At 43.7% G+C, this 20,616-nt stretch overlaps 1 protein-coding gene across 8 annotated transcripts in view; it reads left to right on the plus strand.

Annotated features, from left to right (window-relative positions):
* HIVEP2 (HIVEP zinc finger 2) overlaps window positions 1-6,934 on the plus strand; it is a 136,791-nt gene extending 129,857 nt beyond the window's left edge. For all 8 annotated transcript variants that reach the window (XM_058835943.1, XM_058835940.1, XM_058835947.1 and 5 more), the window contains one exon: window positions 5,256-6,934. In XM_058835943.1, the coding sequence (XP_058691926.1) occupies window positions 5,256-6,074 (819 nt within the window). In that variant the 3' untranslated portion in view covers window positions 6,075-6,934. The remainder of the gene's footprint in view (window positions 1-5,255) is intronic.
* The last annotated feature ends 13,682 nt before the right edge of the window (window positions 6,935-20,616 follow it).

Genomic DNA, 20,616 nt, shown 5'->3' on the forward strand with positions numbered 1-20,616 from the left:
CTGAGAGAGGATACAAATCCCACCAGCAGTTCTACTGACTACATGAGGAAGTACAAGTAGGTGAAGAGTCACCAGTTTAATCAGTCATGATGTCTTAGTATCAAATGAGTGGGATCATGTGGGATTCTACAGCTGACATTGTCCAGGGTGCCCCAGTCCCTCATGTCCCACATGAGACGTGCTGGCATCCTGTAGTAAAGATTTGGGATGTGTAATGATGCTAGCAAAAGCATGTTAACAGTCATCCTTGGCCATCTGACAGTTCTTGCTGTAATATTTTTCTTACGTGTTATGCACACCTTCCAGCAAGGCATTTAACACTTTGTAAGGGCTCTCTTAGCACATCTCATTCCTTCTTTTGAAAAGTCCACCATGCCAGATGGACTTGTAAAGCTTACCTTGTTTTTGAGGTAGAGTCAGGCATGTGGCAGTGAAAAATACAATGTAAAAGATCAGTTGTCTTACAGAAAGCAGCAGTAACTTCATGGCATGTTGAGTGTTTTGAGACAGAAGGCCAGACCTCAGTAGAGTCACTACAACCTGAACACAGGAGGCATCACTGGAGCCCAGGCAAACTTAGATGAAAAAAAATGACAAATGAGGATGATTGCCATTTGCAACAAATGACTGCAGGGAAGAAAAGATGGATTCCTCATCTCTTGATGCCCTTCTGGAAACTGTACTTTAGCCAAACATTAGACAAGCTTAAGTGAAACACAAGTTATTATACTCAACATGTGGGAAGGACAAATAACACCTGAGCTTGCTATAAATGAAAGCTGTCAGAGAGGAAAAAGGAATAAAGGTTGTTTTTCACTTTTTAGACTAGTGAAATCCAGCAGACCAAAACATCATTAGCAGCTGCATTGGTAATGCATATGCCAGTTTACAATCCCTAAAATACTTTAAGAGCTGCATTGGGTTCCCAGTCCTTGAAGGAAAAAGGGCAGTTTTGTGCATCTAGTGCTTGCAGTTCCCGGAATAGGCCAGTTTTCTTTCTTCTCAACTAAAATGGATGTATTTGCTCTAACCTCTTTGGCCAGTGCTGGTCTAGTTGCCCTTCATCTTGCTTCCTGCTCCATGCGCTTTGGTGGTCTTGTACAAAAGGCTTGTAAAGTGCTCTGGCATTGAAAGCACCACATAGAAAGCAATTAAAATTATTTGCTGAGGAAGTGGAAAAGAGCATGGTGAAAGTAAATTCTTTTTTTAGATTGTATAAAAATACAAGAAAATACACACTTTTTTTTCCTTTGGCATTCAATAACAGGATACACTCTCGCAACAGAGTACTCTCTCTAAAGTAGCCTAATTCTCTAGTGTATACTGGGTCACACTTGGCTTTGACAAATTAAATTGGTGTCTTTAAAATTAATGCCAGATATCTTCTGCTCTCTAAATACAGTTGGGATCTTCTCTTCTGTCAATGCCAGAGGTTTCTTCCCTTACTGAGAAGACTGATGCCATTATCAAAGGGCTCAGATTCTTCTTCCCAGTCACCTTCTGCCAGTACCAAGAAAAAGAGAAGGAATAGGAAGGCTTCATTTTTTCACACTGAGTGAATCTCTTTTAGAATTTTAGTTTGGATCAGGCATATGTCTCTGCTGTCATATTTTTTGTGCATTGACTCATATTTTCAGATCAATCTCGGTGTAAGTGACCTGGATTGTTGTCAGATGGAATTAAACTGAAAATGTGCACTAGGAGGGCAGCAGGTGCCATTGAACTGAGTGGCCGTTCAAGTGACTGCAAAGAGGCCACATAGGGTTAATCTGAACCAACCTTCCCTTCCAAACCCACAACACATGCATTGTGAATGTGGGATCCAGCACAAACAGTTTTCACTCCATTCCTGCTTGTCCCAGCCCTTAGTACACCCTGCTACTTCCTAGCACAGACCAGAACTTTTGTCTCTTCTTCCAGTCCCAGGATAGACACAACGAGATTGAGAAGGTGCCTTGCTGTGAGTGGTACAGACTTGTCTCTCACAACTATTTCAGCTTCTAGGCAGTAGTGGATTTTGCTTGTGTTGCCATCCTGTTGCTCATCTCATTCATTTTGAAGTCTTGATATATTCAGAAGGGCTGACGGGAATTAGGCACCTATATGACCACTTGAAAGTTGATAGGACTTAAGGTCCTTTGGTCATCCCAAATATGGATATTAAATCCCTCCCCAAACACTCACTATTTTATCATCGAGTGAAATGCATTCTTATACAGAGAGCCAGAAACTTATGAATTCCAGGTAAACTGTAAATATGTTCACTGGTGCATCTGGGCTACTGTGGTGCATTCTCTGTCGGGCTGCAAATTGAGCTGATCCTGGAAGTGAAGGCCACATGGAGTTATAATCACTTTATTATGCATCATATCTTTCAGGAGGGACATTGGCAATATGCTCTGCTACTGATTTTCACTCCAGAGTTCAGTGTTTTCTGATTTTTAACTTTAAAAAATCTCAAGTACTTTATGATGTGCTAATCAAAGAGACTATTTTCTACCCAACCTCTCTTTGCAAGCTGTGGTCTGAGGCTGACCAGAGGATGTGTGAAGGGTGCTTGGCTTTGAAATGTGATCTTCCTCTTAATCTCCCATGCCTGATTTGGGTGATGTACTAGATACAGGGTAAACCCTATCTCATTCCTGAGGCATTCTGGGGGACTTGTGAAGCTGGATATGGCTTTCCTCAGGGGTGTGATGTGGCAGTCTATCTTTGTGATCAGGTCACAGCATTTAGTGAAAAGCTGCTACAGAATACTGCTGCTTGGGAAATTATATGTCACCTGGAATTGAAGGGAAATATGCTAAGCTGTAACAAATGAAGATTAATAGGAAACAAACTGGATTCCCATCACCTGACAAAGAGAGGAACTCAGTTCACAGCACTGGCAGCAACCCATTCTGACTGCAGTGCAAAAAGATACTGTGACTTCCTGCACTGTGCTCTGTGATCTAATACTTGCCCTGTCAGCTGAAGAAAGTCTTTGGATTTTCAGGATGCTGGTTGAAAAAAGACAGTCTTTCCCTGTGAATATGTGTGTCTGCTTGTAGGAATTAAAATGCTAGATATTGGTAAAGGAAATAAAAGCAGGGTAAGAGGTAGGAACAGTTACTAGTGATTGTAGCCATTTACGTTTTCAGTTTCCAAGCTTACCTGCCAGAGCTAGAGAAAAATAATCCAGGTAAAAATACCTACCAGGCTTGGAAGGTATCCAGTGACATGCACACACTGTCACTATGTTCAAATCAGGCATAGGAGACATGTCTTGGATGATGCTGCTGATCTTAAAGCACACAGCAGTTTGTGTCATGTTAGCCACCTCTCTCCAACAAGGACAGACTATTGCTCTATTCCCTTTTGAAGCTTTGGAAGGGTAAAACATGAAGCCAATGTCTTTCTCAATTAGAAATTTGTGTGTGACTAAGTTTATTCTTTGATGAGTTTTACTCTTTTTTTTTTTTCTCAATTTCCCTTAGCCCAAGTTCACATCAGATGTAATAGTAATAAATGTCATGGTGTAGAAAACATCCAAAAGGACAATATGACTGAAAAGCTGGTTGACAGACCAAAGATGGAAAAAAAAATAGGGGGCAAGCAGCTGTGCAGAGGTGAAGTTAGCAATAGGAAGGACTGACAGAGTAGGTGAACTGTCTTGTGGCTTGGCAACTGCAGTTTATTTTACATAGTTTTCCCCATTCAGCAATATAATGTGTTGTCACTGGGCTTTCTTGTGACAGTTTCTCTTTTATGAGACTCAAGTGTCTCACTTTCTGAACAGGAAAATTCCCAACATAGATTAGTCTCTGAATAATATCTCTGAAGTTCGACTCTGACGATTATGGGTCACCTTTTCCTGTCTTAACATTGATTTATATTAAACAGGACAAAGCATCTGAGCACAGTGAGATTGAGCCCTTGGGTAGCACAGAAACTGAATCTTTAATTGCCCCCTAAACCAGCTCCCTGGGATGGGATCAAGAGGTTGCTTAATGCCTTGAGAGCTAGGATTTCCCAGCAGTGAACTGCTGCCACTTCAATGCACTGGCATTTAGCAGCACAGTCCTCGGGCTGCCACACCAAGGCTGTGGTACCATTACAGCTCTGGGGCAATTGATCCATGCTTGGTCAATTTACAGAGCAGAGATGAGCGTTTTCATTCATTTAATTTCATATGAGAGTCCCTGAGAGTTGTGTGGCCAAATCCCACATATAATTATGAAAATGTCATCCTGCACTTCTGTCATCATTACTCCTCTGGTCAGCAATAAATGATACTTAATCATAAGATAGCAAACAAATTTTAAAACTTAAGAATGAAAAAAAAAAAAAAGGAACCCAAAAGCCCAGGGCATATTTAATACTGAGTGGAGATGGAGCTATTTATTCTTCCAAGGCAGGAACTAATGGGAAGGCAGTGAAAATGTCAATACTGCGAGATTGGCTTTTATTAGCCGTTACAAAATCCCCCATTCTTCTCAATCCTATTATGAGTTGTTGAGTCCCTCTGGGACAGAGTCATCACTTTTGCTCACAGCTGATGCCTGTGCTTTTGGTATTATTTATTGTTTACACTGCAGATAAGCCAGCGGGGTGCCCCATTGTCTCAATGACTAGAAAAATTTGTGTCTTCATGGCACAGAGACACTTGAACTTGCATGGAAATACCCACTTGCTTTCACCAAGGATTGGGTAAAGCTCCCAGGAGCAAGTGCCTTCTGTGGGGCTTAAGAGCAGATTTTTCAGAAGGCAGTAAATACATACATGCTGTCAAATATTCCCTGTTATGCCAAGCAGTGGTGGTGAGCAGGGGATGTTCGGACATGGACTTCTCTGCAACAAAGTTTAAATACCAGCATAGTTTTCCAAAAGAGAGGGTAAGATGGATCTCGTGGCCAAATTCTCCTGGGAAATGAAAACCTATCTACTCCAAATTCTGTTCAAAGTTTCAGTTGAATATAATACCCTCCACTTCCTGACCTAAATTGCTGCATTGTGTTGCTGAACTCCCTTCACTGGCCACTGTCCTTCAGCTCAGAGGCATGAGCCCTGTAGGGCTGAGCTAAGCAAAACCTTCTCTGTTGTTTGGATATGCAATTAGTGGAGTTCTCCAAGTGCTTTGGGATCCATCTGGATGAAAGGTGCTTCGTGAATGGAAGGTTGTGTTAGACAGGAAAGGAGATAGGTGGTTTGGCAGCCAGACAAGAATTCTGCTAGTAGCATTGCTGACATGTCTTTGTTTTTTCTTCTGGTTACAGAGGAGGGGGTTGTCTCAGGCACCTTACTTCAACATATATGGAGAAAAAGGAGGCATGGAGCACCGCAGGTCTAGCCTGTTCCCCGAAGGTCCGAGCGACTACGTCTTCAGTCATCTTCCACTACACTCCCAGCAACAGATCCGAGCACCTATCCCCATGATGCCAATTGGGGGTATCCAGATGGTCCATTCAATCCCCGTGGCCCTTTCAGGTTTACATTCTCCGTCCACTCTGGCCCTGCAGAGGGAGGGCTCTGAGGAGAAGCAAAGAGGAACTGCGGAAACCCTTACAAAAGAATCGTATAGTATTTCTAAGCACCATGAGAAACGTACCTCTCCGCACAGCTTGCACCCCGCTGCTCCCCCCAGCGCCCCCTCCTCGCCGCTGCTGTTGCTGGCGCAGAGCACATCCGAGGACAGTGTTGTGGCTACCGAGAGGGAGCAGGAGGAGAACATACAGACTTGTACAAAAGCCATAGCCTCTCTGCGAATCGCCACAGAAGAAGCCGTTCTGCACGGGGCGGAGCAGCTGCAGAGGCCTTCTGAGCCTCACCAGAAACCCTTAGAAAGTGCACATTTTAGCATTAAACACTTTAGTGGATCTGAGCCGGGCCAGCCCTGTGCCTCAGCCACCCATCCTGACTTGCACGGTGGTGAACAGGACAGTTTTGGTACATCACAGACTGCGCTAGCCCATCCCACATTTTACAGCAAGAGCTTTGTGGAGGTCCAGCAGCTGGGCTTTCACAGCAGGAGCGACCCCCCATCAAGCACACAGGAAAGGAAAGATCCGTCATCTGAGAAGAGCAAGCCGCATTGATCTGAGATGCATGGAGACTTTCACCCATACATTTACCCCACTTTTCTTTTTTTTCTAGAGATAGAAAAAGTATTCAACTTTACAGCATGCCTGTTCTAAGTTACAGTAGTTTGCTATTATATATACTTTTGTTATATCAAAAGAATTAGATAAAGTAACAAGTCATCATGAACCTGACCAAAACTAAATTTGAAATTCTTATTGGGTCTGGTACTTTTAAATTGTACAGATGTTTGTGCCTTTTCTTTACTTTGCTTATATTCTTATAAGCATTTTTTTAGCAGTAATTTGTACATATTTTAGAATTTGTGTATCTGCTTTGTAATAAATGTAATTTCTTTCCTTTTTTGGACACTTGGATCTAAATGATGTAAAACAGAACAGCATCAATATATGTGAGGTTGCACTAAAACATATTTTTATATGATTAAAACTGAACAGCTTTTATGTACAGCTCTGATTCTGTAATACTAATATTTATTTACTTTGTTTCATAAATTGTAAATTTTTTTCTTAATGTTGTGGATTGCTTTTCTATGTGAAGCATGGGATTTACTGTTGCGTAATTAGAACAAAATGTATATTGTAAAACAAGATATTTAAACTAGAGTATCTTATCTTATTCTGCACTTATGCATTAGTTATAAAAAAAAAAGATAAAAGATGTATCAGTCAGTTCTTAACTCTTGTAATTTTTTTTGTCTCTTGTTTGCCGGATTGACTATAACTTAAGTGCTGATTGTGATTTTAAACTGATAGTACCGTAAAAGCATTAAAGTAAAACAATGTGCTATTGTGAGTTTTTTCAAAGCTTTATAAAACAGTTATAAATATATTAAAAGTATTTGGTCTTATGTGAACATGTTGATCTATATACTCCTTAAAAAGCTATGGGAAAACATTCCACCCCGTGTAAATATGTGCATCACTGGTGCCATCTGTGTAGCTCACCGGGACCGGCAAGGTTTGCTATGCTGGTGCTGCCAGGAGCGGGACCGGGGCGCTGCTGACTGCCGGAGGGCAGAGTCCAGCAGGGTGCTGACCCACTCCTGGCCTCCAGCAGCAGGGTGGCGAGGCCCCTACGGCCGCCTGGGGCTGGGCGAGGAGCTGGCCTGCTGGCTGGACACACGGCGCCCTGCCGAGCCTGGCAGTCCCCTGCTCCTCAGGGCTGGCCAAGGGGTATAGGTGTCAGGAAGAAGTGCCCTGGAGTATCAGAGAGGGGCTTGGAGAGGAGAAAAAGGTGTTTCCTTGCACTTGAACTCCACAGCTGGCCACTCCCTACTGCAATACCCCTTCCAGCTTCGTGGGATGCTCCCGTTCTGTCCCGTTCTGTCCTGTCCTGTGGACGGAGGTGTGTGGCCCTGCCAGTGAGGCAGAGAGCACCGCCACCCCGGCCCCTTCTGAAATGGGTTCATGGGCAAGAAAGTCACAGTCTTCCAGTGTAGGACCTCCACCTGGGCAAGGTTTGCTCCAGAGGGAAGGGAGGAGGAGCCCGGGCTTGTGTTTGAACACGTGTGGTGGGTTACCACTACCACCAGCAGCATGCGTGCATGCACGCACGCACACACACACACACTCAAACACACGCATGCATACGCACAGATGAAAGAAACCAACGACCTGGATTATATTTTGTGCTATTTAGTGGATTATAAATCTGTGAAAACAAGTTTGTATATTGAAAATACATCTAAGGAGTGTTCTTTAAAAAGAAATAAATATACAGTTACATGCATGAGGTGTCTAGTTTTCATGTGTTCTTTGAATTTTCCAAGTTCATTGGTGATCCAGCATTCTGCACAAGAAGCACCCTGAAAAATGTGAGTGGTAGTGAAAAATGTGAACCATATATTGGCTTTCTCACATACTATCAAACCAAACCAGTTTATTTCTCTGGTAATACTGTGTGGGGGCAGAGCCACAGGTGGCATGTTGTCGTAATTCTAGCATGATGGCATATGATTAGTGTAATACCATAATGGATGGTGACCACTTCAAAACATTAAAGGTTAGCTTCTCATACCCACTGCAATGTTCTGCCTTTATTCCAGATCACTGTGGTAACCTTGCCAAGATAAGCATATGCCAGAAAACTGGCTCATCTCAGACTGGAGAGAAGAGAAACAGTATATGTAGTTGGAGATGAGCAGCCTGTTGGATCATGCTTCCATAAAAAAAGGAGAACTCAATTATACATTTTAAATAAACAAGCTCCATCTGATAAAAGCCTCTCTCCTCCTGGGCTTCATGGCTGCATTGAGAACAAAATGCTCTGCACAATGATCAGCTAATCAGGTAATCATAGATATTTTATTAAAAGGGAACCAGGCAACCCCTGATGTTAAATGCTCTATTAAAATTGCCTTTGTAAGCAACCCTCTTACTGTGGGAGTTACCTCTGACTTGTTTGATTATTTTAATTAATTTGCAGCTGCAATTTGCCATCCACCTTCTCAGCCTTGGGGCATTTTTTTTTTTTATAATCGGTGAGCAAGTATCACTGAAATTACGTGTGATATTTTTGGGTTACAATGGAGCAACGCTGAGGAGGTTTCAGGTACTTACAATCTTAATTGTATTTTCTTAATGAGCTAATGTGTATACACTGCTTTGAAAAAAAACATACCCTCATACAAGGCTTAGGCATCAATGATGGCTTTTCATGCTTTCGAAAGGGCGTGGAGGAGAAATGGCAGACACGTCTGACAAAATTTTCCCAGGCATGAGCAATTTTCAGAATCAACATAGCAAGTACAGCAACTGGGACTGGGGGACAAATAATTCCGTGAGTGCTCTGCCTGCGCTTCCCAGTGCAGCCCCCTGCAAGCTGCCTGCGGAGATGATGGTGCGGGGCTGTTTGTGCCCTGCTGTGATGAGCCTACAGCTCGAGCCTCCATGCTGGGAGAATGCAGCTGCATGGCTCTCTGCCGGGAACATCGGTCTCCGGGCAGGACTGGAGCTGCCTGTGTGAGGCAGCCCCTCGGAGGGTGATGGGGAGGGGATTCCTCCACAATACTCAGTGCAGTGGATGCACGGAGGTCTCTTCAGACCAAAAGGTGTAACCCTGAGCTCGCTGATGTAAATGTTCTGTGTTTTCAGAAGGGGTGAAAAGAAGAGATTTAACAGGGCACTCTAGAATAAACTGCAGAACCAAACAAGGATCTTTATATGCAATGTGCTAAAAAAAATTCTATGTCAGGAATATAATTACCTATTATATTGCTCAAGGAGGTTATAATTTTCCATGAAGATCCACATGTCTTTTCTGTAAACCCCAAGGGAAATACAGATGCTCTGGCAAGCTCTCTTTATTTTCCTCTCTCAGAATACTGTCACCAGAGTCACTTCAGGACTTACTTGCATCAGCAAGAGGGTGTATCAGTCTCTTATAACTGCCTGCACAATCCTCTCACGAAGCTTTAGATTCTGACTCAGGGTAGTAACTCTATAACATGTTAAATACTTCTATGGGAACTTCCCCAGTGTAGGACACACTGCCAGCAGTGGATAACAATTAGACCCTAATAAAGGGCATCATTAACTACAACAGACCCAAATGGAGTCAAGGGACTTAAGTACAAAAATTTCAATTCAAAAATGCTGCTGTCAACTCATATTTAACCTAGAGGCACCTCAATTTACGAGGTGCCCTGCCTTGTTTGAAGCTGTTTCCTGCTTTTGGGCACAAGGTGAACGTCTCTTCTTGGAACTGCTTCACACCTCTTCCCCTCCCACATTGACCTGGACACCAGAACACATGTATTTCTTGCCCTAGATTCTCCAAGGGACCTGCCCAACTGAGTGGGTCTTTGAAAATACCTGACATATGATGAAATATTCTCTCTTGAATTATACTTTTGGCAAATGCTATCACCATCTTTTACAGATTAGTTTAATGATTTGGTCCCTGTTTATGGGTATCTAAAAAAAACCCCAAAACACCCCAAATCTTTATTGAAACTGGCTAAATCAACATCTCCAGTCTCCTAAGACAGTGCCCTAAAGTGCCCCACAAGAAGTTTTTTCTTTCCTGATGAAGTTCTCCTACTGTGAAACAAAATATTCAAGATTCATTGGATCATCAATACCATAGGCTACTGTCCCCAGGAGGAAGAGCTGTTGGATGTGCCCTGCTCAATAGGAAGAGAGCTGCCTGGAAAGCTGGTGAGTAGAGTGGTATGACAGATACTTAGAAGGACATGGACTGAGTTCAAGCAGCTCCCTGCCTGAAGTCTTTTAGACAGCTTGGAGAGCACAGTTTCCAAACACGCTTTCTACTTAGCATCCAGCTCCTGTCTGAGGTGGCTGACTCTCTTATGTCCAACAGAGGCGGGCCGAAACTAAAAATTCTGGGCTTCAGAGTGAGGAACAAATCCCAAAAGTTAGGTGTTATATTGCCTGAACCCTTTATTGGGTTTTGCCCTAAATCGCCCAGGGAGAACAAGCTGTATTGATTTATCTCATTGTCCAGTGGAACAAGTCAATGGGAGTTATCCTTTTAAATCATTTAGCCACCCCTGAAAATCTCAATCGATATTCTCTAAAGAATGTCCTTAAAGTAAATCCAGGATTTTCTATGCAAAACCTGTACGTCATATTTTTTAGTCTAGTCACTATTTTGGTGGGGTTTTTTTCAGTTAAAATGCCTGCATAAAAAAAAATCAGCAGTCTGTGTACTAATTGAGTTTATTACAGTGACAATGTTCCTGTGCCCTTTTCTCAAACGCAGATTACACACACTAAACACAGACCCTGAACATATGCTTAGTGCAAGGTCAATTTAAGATTAAAATGATGGATGGCTTGACTTGTTCTGCAATTATTCTTGGGGTCTTTACATATGCTACATCTGTCACGTGTGTTTGCAACTATCTTTAATATGCCTGCTTTTAACTGGCTTCAGAACCACCGATAGCACCAGGAACGTGGGAGACAGCTTTCATTGCGAAGTTTTTGGCTTTTGCCCCTGTGATGATGCCTACATGAGATATAATAAGCTGATTTGTTGTGTGTACATAAATATTTTCCAAGTGATTGTGCTTGGTGACAAAAACTCTTTCTAAGAGTTTAAATTTGTGAGTATAGAGGTGGCCTGTACATGTGTGTAGGGCTTTAGTAGGCATATGATAGAATTTAGGGAAATGTCTCTGTCTTTTCATATAAGACAATCTTAAGTGGAAGCAGAACAGAATGAAACACATCATTGGGAGCAAAGACCATGAGCCACAAGAATCCCCATAAAGGACAAACTGGCATTCAGGACTACTGTCTCTCCATGCTGGCAAGTGTCTGCACAAGGTGCCTTGGTGTCATTTTCCCTGAGCTTTCAGAAATATAGATGGTCTTCTATTGCACTGTGCATTGCTGTATATGTTGCAAAATCATGTCCTACAAGCAAACCTCTCACCCACAGCACATGAGGCACCAGTGCACCTCTGCTGTAGGGCAGCCTAGCACCTCCAAGGTCTGTGCAAGTGTATATATAAATAGCCTACAAGATCTGCTTGCAGGCTGGACTTGCAGGCTGATAGGAGCAGTGGTAGAAGAAAACAACAGGTTTCTGTTGAAAAAAATTCTGCTCTAGTGAGGTTCCTTGCTCTTCTGCATTGTATGAATATTCATTCTGAAGCTGGCATGTTGAGGGGAGCTTGGTCAGCAGGAAGCTTAATAAAAAAAAGCGCCAAACAATATTACCGTATAAACTGCCTTTTCAGATACCTTCCTGATGAGTGACATCTCTGAGCTGACAGGAGCGCTGCAAAGAGAAGCAGCCGGGATGAATATGCATGGCAGCACACAGCCCCGTGAGCACCCAGTGAGCTGGAGAAAGCCAGTGGAGGCAGATCCAGCTCTGTACTGAAGAACAGCATTTCTTTTCCCCCATCTCCTGCCAGAATATAAGAAGAGGCTGACACCCTCCCATAGAAATTAATGGAGTTTCCACATTCATTTTAACAGCAGGAGGTGTAGTCTCTGAAGGCTTATTTCCATGAGGTGATGAGAAATCTTGCTGCTAAAGTTGCAGAGGAATGTCAGAGTACTTGGCATTTTGCCGTTCCAACCTCTTTCGTTCCCATCTGTTCCTAGAGAAGCAAGGCTTAGCCTGGTTCAGCTGTGCTCTGCCAGGGCCTTGGGGGGCAGCTCTGGGCTATGGGAGGAGGTGGTCCCTGAATGTCCTTGTTTCTGGTATAAATACCCTGAATCCTCTGAGCACATTAGCCCATTAGCAGTAGTCTGCAAGGCAAAGGAGGGCTTGGGAAGAACCTTTGTGCTTATTCTTTCTGAGCAGGTATACACTTAAAATCTCTAAAGGGTTACTCTGAAAGAGTGACTCTTAGAAAAGCCAGGCTTTCTGAAGAGCTGGACTTTGACTGAGGCACTTAGATGAAGTGGTCAGAGTTTTCAGAAGTGCTGAGCATTTGTTATCAGCAGAAACTGCTGGTTTCTGGCCACATGTGAAAATCTGGCCCTTAAAAACTTAATGACTAACTTAACGATGTCTGACACTTCACCTCCATTTGTTATTTTCCATAATCTTTCTTTCCTCCACAACACCTTTATTTAGACAGAAAAAAAGGAGGACAAAACCAAATTAACGAAACAATGAACCAATATTCATGGCTGAAATACCCTGTTCCTTTTACTGCCAGGAAAAATGTAAATGATAAAGCGGAACAGTTTTGTGACAAAGTTTTTCCTCTCCATTTCATATTTCTTGATGACATTTTAACACATGGGGCTGGCACAACCGTCTTGGACTAATTTTTAATTTTTCAGAAATTTTCCTTGGACATACAGAAGAGAGGAGGTCTTTCAACTCCGGGGAAAAAAAAAAAAAAGAAAAATCAGAAAGGCAAAGGGATGGAGTACTGCAGGGAGCAGTCCTTCTCTGGCAGAAGATGAGCTAAATAGTCTAATAGTTTTTTCCATCTGCATTTCCTCTGGCCCTACTGTGAGCAAAAGGGATTCGAATCCAGCTGATCGTCAGGGTGGGGGCTGAAGGGAACTGGGTGATATAAGCCAAGTCCTGCTGCCTGGTCCATCAATTAACACAGGCAGTAGGAAGAAGCTGAGGGGGATAATACCCCTGTGGTGCTGCCCCTGCTCTGCAGGATCCTGTGAAACGTTTTTGCTGGCTCTCTGCAGAACTGGATTGCTGCCAGACTGCAGGAGCAAAGGATCAGCCACTGTCTAGAGCATTGCCTTGCGCTAACCTGCTGGATTTCCATGCAGAAATCCAAGTGAGAGTTAATGCTGTGTTAGGCAGCCTAAACTTTGGCTTGGTTTGCTCTCTAGCTGCTGCTGCTGCACAGCTGTGGCCTGTCTTGGTCACTGCTATGAAAGCCACTGGTGGGGCAGTGCTGGCTGGGGGCCTCAGCTGAGTGGGGCAGGTCAGGGAGCTGGTGGAGGCTCCAGAGATGCTGGATTTGGAGGCCAGTGCTCTGCTCTTCTTGAGGCTGCTCTGGCTGGTCAGTGTCCCAGGAGCTCCCAAAAAGCACTTGGAAATTCTGTATCCTGGAGTTTGCAAATTTTCCTGGCTCCTGCAGTCTTTATTTTCCAGGAAAGGGGACAAATGAAACCCTCCAATGGTTTGGTTTCTGTTTTTTTTAAATTTAAGGTATTCAAAATAATGCCAATGGTGTCAAACATTGCTCCTCCCTGGGGGAATATGAGGCAGGAACCAAAAATATGTTGTCACAATGCACACTACCTGAGAATTTCATCAAATTAAAAAGAGCAGTGAATAAGAAAAGGCCTGACTGTTTAAAATAGATAGGATAGAGTCTCTTTCCTTCTCAAACTTTAGTCTGTTTGCTCCAGAAACATCAGCTGTGACGATAATTCAGCCATCTGTATTCTGCACTTTTTTAATGGGATGCCAGCTCCTGATTTTACACAAAAGTTTTATGATAGACTGTATTTCAGCAGAAATTACTGTTTTCAGCTTGGTGTTCAGGGTGCTAAAATTATCAGTGTCTGAGGTGGGTTGACCCTGGCTGGACACCAGGTGCCCACCAACACCACTCTGTCACTCCCCTCCATATCTGGGCAGGGGAGGGAAATTACAATAGAGGGCTGTGGATTGAGATGAGAACAGGAGAGATCACTCACCAGTTATGGGCAAAACAGACTCAGCTTGGGGAAATCGTTTTCATTACCAGTAAAATCAGAGTAAGATACTGAGAAATAAAATTGGATCCGAAAAACACCTCTCCCCATCCCTCCCTTTTCACTAGGCTTAATTTACTGCCCATCTTCCTACTCTCTTGTCTTGAGTCCCAGTGGTGCAAGGGGATGGGAAATGGGCACTGTGATCAGTTCACCACTCATGGTCTCTGCTGCTCCTTTCTCCTCATGGGGAGCAATCCTCACACTCTTTCCCTGCTCCAGCATAGAGACCCTCCCATGGAAGACAATCCTCCTTGAACTTCTCCAGAATTACTCCATTCCACAGACTGCAGTTCTTCACAAACTGCTCCAGCATGGGTCCCTCACACAGGGTGCAGGCCTTCTGGAACAAACTGCTCCAAGGTGGGTCCCCCCCAGTGTCACAAATCCAGCCAGCAAACCTGCTCCAGCATGGGCTCCTCTCTCCATGGGTCCACAGGTCCTGACAGGAGCCTGCTCCACTGTGTGTCTCCCAGATGGTCACAGCCACCTTCAGGCATCCACCTGCTCCAGCGTGGACATCCAAGGGCTGCAGGTGGATCTCTGCTCCACCATGGACATCCAAGGGCTGCAGGTGGATCTCTGCTCCACCATGGACATCCAAGGGCTGCAGGTGGATCTCTGCTCCATCATGGACATCCAAGGGCTGCAGGTGGATCACTGTGCCCCCATGGACCTCCATGGGCTGCAGAGGCACAGCTGCTTCCCCATGGGCTGCAGGGGAATCTGAGCTCAGACACCTGGAGCACCTCCTGCCCCTCCTTCCTCACTGGCCTTGGTGTCTGCAGAGCTGCTTCTCTCACGTATTCTAATTGTACCCTTCTCCTGCTTCACCTGGGCAGGTTTTCCCCCCTTCTGAAGTCTGTTATCCCAGAGGCACCACCACTGTTGCTGATGGGTTCAGTCTTGACCAGCAGCATCTCCGTCTTGGAGCCAGCTGGCACTGGCAGCACAGGGGAAGCTTCTGGCAGCTTCTCACAGAAGGCAGCCCTGTAGCCCCTCCTGCTACCAAAATCTTCCCTTGCAGATCCAACACATGTCCCAGTGTTCTAAATAGATGATGCACAATGTGACATCTGAAGAGAAGAGCTCAGAGGGTGCCACATTTTCCAAAAAATTGCCATTATTCAATGCTATAGGATCTGCAGTTGGAGTGAAATCTGAGGCAGGGGAAGAGGAAAACCTTTTTGCATTATAACAGTTAAAATGCTACCATGGAGTTTGAAGGTGCAAATCAGGCTATAACAAAACATGAGTGTGCATGCTTTCAACACCAAAATGACTTACTGGCTGCTAATTAAATCTCACTGCAAATGGGATTTCATTTTTATTTTTTGATGGAAAAAGTGCTTTTATTACATTTACTTGGCTGACAGCCAGGAATACAGCTCAATATGAATCAAGCAAAGTTAAAGGCCTTCTGCAGCAACATATGGCTTGTTTGGGAAGTATGAGTCATAAATGGAACCAGATGCAAAAAAAAAAAAAAAAAAAAAAGTTATAAGAAGGTAGCAACTGTCCTCAGACAGATGCCACTATTGTTATTTCTGATGTTTCCACCTCATTGTGAAAAATTTTCACATGCATATTGGTGAGCAATTTTTTTTTCATTATGGATTGCTGCCTGTTTCAAAGCTCTTCAGTGGCATGGGTCCACTCAGTCTCCTCATGCAGCTACTTCATACCTTACACAAGCTGTTTTGTTCTTGCGAGTTATTAAAACACAGTTCTCAGTACTGTTTGTTTCTTCTCCTGGTTTCAGGGTGTTTCTTAACATATGCAGGGTTGGCCTTTAGTTTGTTCTCCAAGTCCTGTGTAAATACAGGCTAATAGAAGTATGTCCTTGCCTAGGAAGAAACCCCACGGATGCTTTGTAACCACACCCTGTGCTTATCTGTGGGGAGGGCGTGTGTGCATATGCCTGTACACACACAGCCAGCCCAAGTGCCAAGAAAATGACAACCAACAGGGGAGGGGAGCCATCAGGGACTGTCTTCTGCCAAGAGCTTTGACTGCCAGCAGCGAGACAGCAGGTAAACATGGGGACGACCAGAGCAGTGATGGGGGAGTGAGCAGCCTGGGTGCATTTTGGCACTGTTATTAGGGCTCCCAGCTTTGCCTGGTGGCTGCTGCTGTAGGACTGCTGTCAAGGACTTTCTACAACCACATAAAGAACTACCTGCCTGTGCACCCATTGCTGTGTTGAGTACCCGGAGGGTTGGTGTGCCTCTAGCACAGGGGCGATTAAGTTTCTAGGAGCTTGACTCTTGAGCTCTAAATACCATTTTCTTTTTGCCAGAGTCTTATTGCACCATATTCCTGTTGCTTTTCTCCTAATTTTTCCAGCCCTTCACTCCCCACTTCTCATTAAGTATGTCAAGAGCTTTGTCCAAATGTAACTCATCAAGAGCCCCTTCCATCTGACATAAAATCCTCTATGCTACAGGTAAAACAGATTCTCTGTGTCTCCCTGCTGAGCAAAGCCTAACCAGTCCTGGTCAAAAAGAAGTAATGTCTTACATGTTCAAGTCCTGTGGAAGAAAATGGCCAGGGACCCTTGAACAGTGACAGAGTTCACATGGTGCAAGCAGTGCAGGTGCAAACACCAGGGTGGTGGTAGGGTAGGCTGTAAATCAATCTCCTTCACTCAGTGGTGGACACCAGATGATGACTAAACAGTGAACACTGCAACATGTTGTCCTTTGCATGTGTTCTGCGAGCCCCAGCTCTTCCAACAATGCTCCTCCAGTGTGGGCCTGTTTGCACAGCCCCTACAACAACAGGGCAACACAGGGATGATATCCTATGGCTCAGCCCTGATGTATCTCCTCAGAGGTGTAGTCCTGTGCAGTGGTGAACAAGGCCCTTGAAGAACTTTGCTTTGTGCTGTAGCCTCTTCTATCAGGATGCACAAGAGCTGCCCAGAACCTTGCTCATGTCCCCCACCTGGAAACTCAGTGCTTAAACCACAGCTTGAACCACTGCCTTTTTCTTAGTGGGCATTCTGTCGTTAGAAAGAAAGGCTTAGTATTGACTAAATGGCTATCTGATAACACAGCATCTCACCTTATTTGATCTGCAAAGTCAGTGAGTCATCTGCTTCTCTGAGTGGAAATGTGTTTGGAGTCAGTGGCTATTGCCTGCCCAAAATGCCCAGTCACAGTCATGCCAGCTCCAGCCTCTCTCACTGCAGTTCAAGCTACTGCCCAACTACAGCATAACCAGACATATGAACAGGCTGGCTGAGCTGAAAAGGGGGAACTGGCTCAACTCATGACTCAGGTGTGTGCTTCCTCCCTCTTATCTTAGTAAAAAGTCAAATTACAGGCAAACATTACCTCCCAGGGTTTGCAATACAGTATATGTGCAACCCTTTGCACTTTAGGAATTCAGATTGCATATCTGAGTTGGAAATATTATTTCCTTCTATTGTACCTTGTGTCTGATGTCTGGGATCATGACAGAGAGGAATCATTTTTAAAGTGATATCAAGGACTGAAGCTAAGGAGAGAATTACTTGTAAGGCAGTTGCTTTGTATTCAAAGAAATCCTCTGGGAAGGTAGAGGTAATTTCAGAGGACTGCATTGGCCTCTGGGAAGAACAAGAATCTGTCACCTTGATTGGGCACCCAGAGTTAAGACGGACAATGAAACAGGCTGTGTAAGCTGAATGGATAAAAAATTATACCCATGATAAAACCAACCTCATGACACACTATGCTACTTACAAGCAGATAGATTTTGCAACTCTTTCTCATGCTGATGACATCAATGGGATTACTTAAGTGAACGGTGTTTATTAAACATGAATAAGAGCTATGTAGCATTAAATGCACCCCAGTTGGGCTCGGGGTTTGAGAGTTCATGTTCATGACTAATTCTTGGTGCTTGCTAAGAAGAGCTGGGAGTGCCAGCAAAGGAGCTTCCAGCTCCTGGGGGGAATGGCTTTACTTTCTGTGCATTAATTGTATTAGTCTTGCTCATTGTGAAGGAAAAATTGAGCTCTCCATCTTACCCTCCAAAGGCTTCCTACCTCAGGAAGAACTGTGGGAGGTTTTGTGTGCAAATGCTCCATAAGAAAAAAAGACCAAAAGAATGGAAAAAGTCTGTCTCTATAGCAAACTCCCACAGAGAGAAATTTCAAGGGGGTTGGTCCTACCAAGAGAGAGGTATGTGCTTAACACACCCAGAGAGGCCCCATTGATTAAATACATTTAAAATTATCATATGGTCTCTGCCTTAACTTGTAAGCTCTTTTAGTCACAGATTTTGTCTGCCTCTTTGGCCAAGATTTTGTTTCAGACAGAGCATCCTTCCAAGCACAACACTTGTGGCAGTGTAATGGGTAACCCTATTTCTTAAGCACAGGAAACCCAGCAGTTTTTCCATGCTTGAGGGTTAGATAACCCTTTAGCATGCACTGGAGGCCAAATTTTCTCATGGAACATGTGTCCTGGCCCCTGGGGAGACTGAGCCTGTCTCTAGTACACAGGCAGCCCTCTAGAGTGCCTCATCTCTGCTGTTGTAGATCCAACAACATAGATGCCCTGATTTAATTCTACAGAGGATTTGGCTTTTAATTTTGCATGATTTTCATGTGCAGCTGGATGGAAAAACAAATGCCTGGAGCTGAGTTTTGCTTTGAGTTTCTGAGATTTCCAGGTGAGTACAAAATGTATTAACAGCAATCAAAACCAGATCTGTACTTTTACAGACCAAATATATATGTCCTTAGACTATATGTGGCTACAATAAACCATAGACAGTTGTATTTAGAAATCTATTTGTTCCACCTCACTGAATGTACACTCATGATGATGAGTTGCTACCATAACTCTCAGTGCTGCACACTCACAGGGCAAATTTAAGCTTTTTAAACAGTTTCCTGTTGTCTTAGCAGTACAATTTTTCATGGCTGCCCTGCATCACCAGTCTAGCGACAGCTTACTGACAGCTGACAGCAACATAGAAGGAAAATCCACCAGCTTTGGGCTGTTTGTTCCCATCAGCACAGAAATCTGGAAGTTCTTCCAGATGGCCTGGGGGGACAAAGCCCCAGGCAACAAACTCCAAGGCCAGAGTTTTGGCCTTTGAAAAAAGGACACAGTTTCCCAAGAGTCAGGGGTAGGTCACTGGTTCTTTTAAAGTGCAAATTGGTAACCAAAAGAGGGAGAGACAATAGTAAATGAAACAGCGAAAAGCCCTAAAAAGGCTGGAAGTATCTTTTTGTATAGCAGGTTATGCTTCCTATTACATGATAATTTTGTGATGTTTGCATTCAGATATCTGTCCCTCCCAGGAACAGTGAAATTATAGCAGCTCTATGTGGAGACCAAGTTCAAATAGCCAAACTTGCAAAGAGATATTTTAACAAAAGGCTGTATGTGAGCACCTGGCTGCTGCTGAGAATGAGGCCAGGTAGAATATTTGAAAGCAACTTGTAGTGAATTGCTTTTCGGAATCTTCGGGTATATTGAATGTTCCTGAAGGAATTAAACTCCTCAAAAGCAAGAGAACATCCAAGCCTTTGTTTAGAATTTACTTTAAGGCTCTTACTCACTAGCGGAAGAATTAAAATTTCAAGGATAAAAAGAGATATGTGCAACAGGAGCAAACTAGAAAATTCAGCCTTTAGTTTTATGTATTCTGAGTGAAAAGATTAATTAATTTAAAAGAATATCCTAAAGCATCCATGTCATCGGTAACAGGTGTAAGTTTTTGTTCTGCTGTGGAATTCTTGATATCATGGGAAGATAGGCTGCTTCCATGGTACAGAATATTTATTTTGCTGGATTCTTCTCTGCATTGTACTGGTGGCACATTAATATCCAGTGCACTCCAGTGAGCCAAGTGAAGTATATTAATCAGGACATAAAAGAGATTAAGTACTGTAATATTTTGTTATGCTGGAGGCAGCTGGTGTCTTGTGGCAGATGTGATGATTTTTGGGGTTTGTCTAAGAAAAGTTTATGGGTTATGGATTTTGTAAATTTGTGCGATTCAAAAAACTCCGTTGTGTCAGAAAGCTATTCTTTGTGTCACTACTACCTTTCACCCTCTGACTCAGACTAGCTAGCATTCCTAGGAGGAGCTGGCACGGGGCTTGCACTGATAATTAGTGAGGCCTTGCAATGCTCACATGCTGAGCAATGGCAAGTCAAACTGGTTCATCGCTGCATAACTCAGTTTGGCAATGCTGTCACCTGGCAAGGGACTGTTGTTGTCAAACGAGGTGAATCAGAAACCAATCTGACAAAGGAGGGAGAATTTACCCTCTTGAATCATGTTCAGACTCGATCAGCTCATCCAGCTGAGGAACAGCCTGCAGGAGGAAATCCTTAAGAGAGGGAAATCCCAGCACTGTTTGATGCAC

This window comes from Poecile atricapillus, chromosome 3 (assembly GCF_030490865.1).
Source record: "Poecile atricapillus isolate bPoeAtr1 chromosome 3, bPoeAtr1.hap1, whole genome shotgun sequence".
Taxonomy (NCBI): Eukaryota; Metazoa; Chordata; class Aves; order Passeriformes; family Paridae; genus Poecile; species Poecile atricapillus.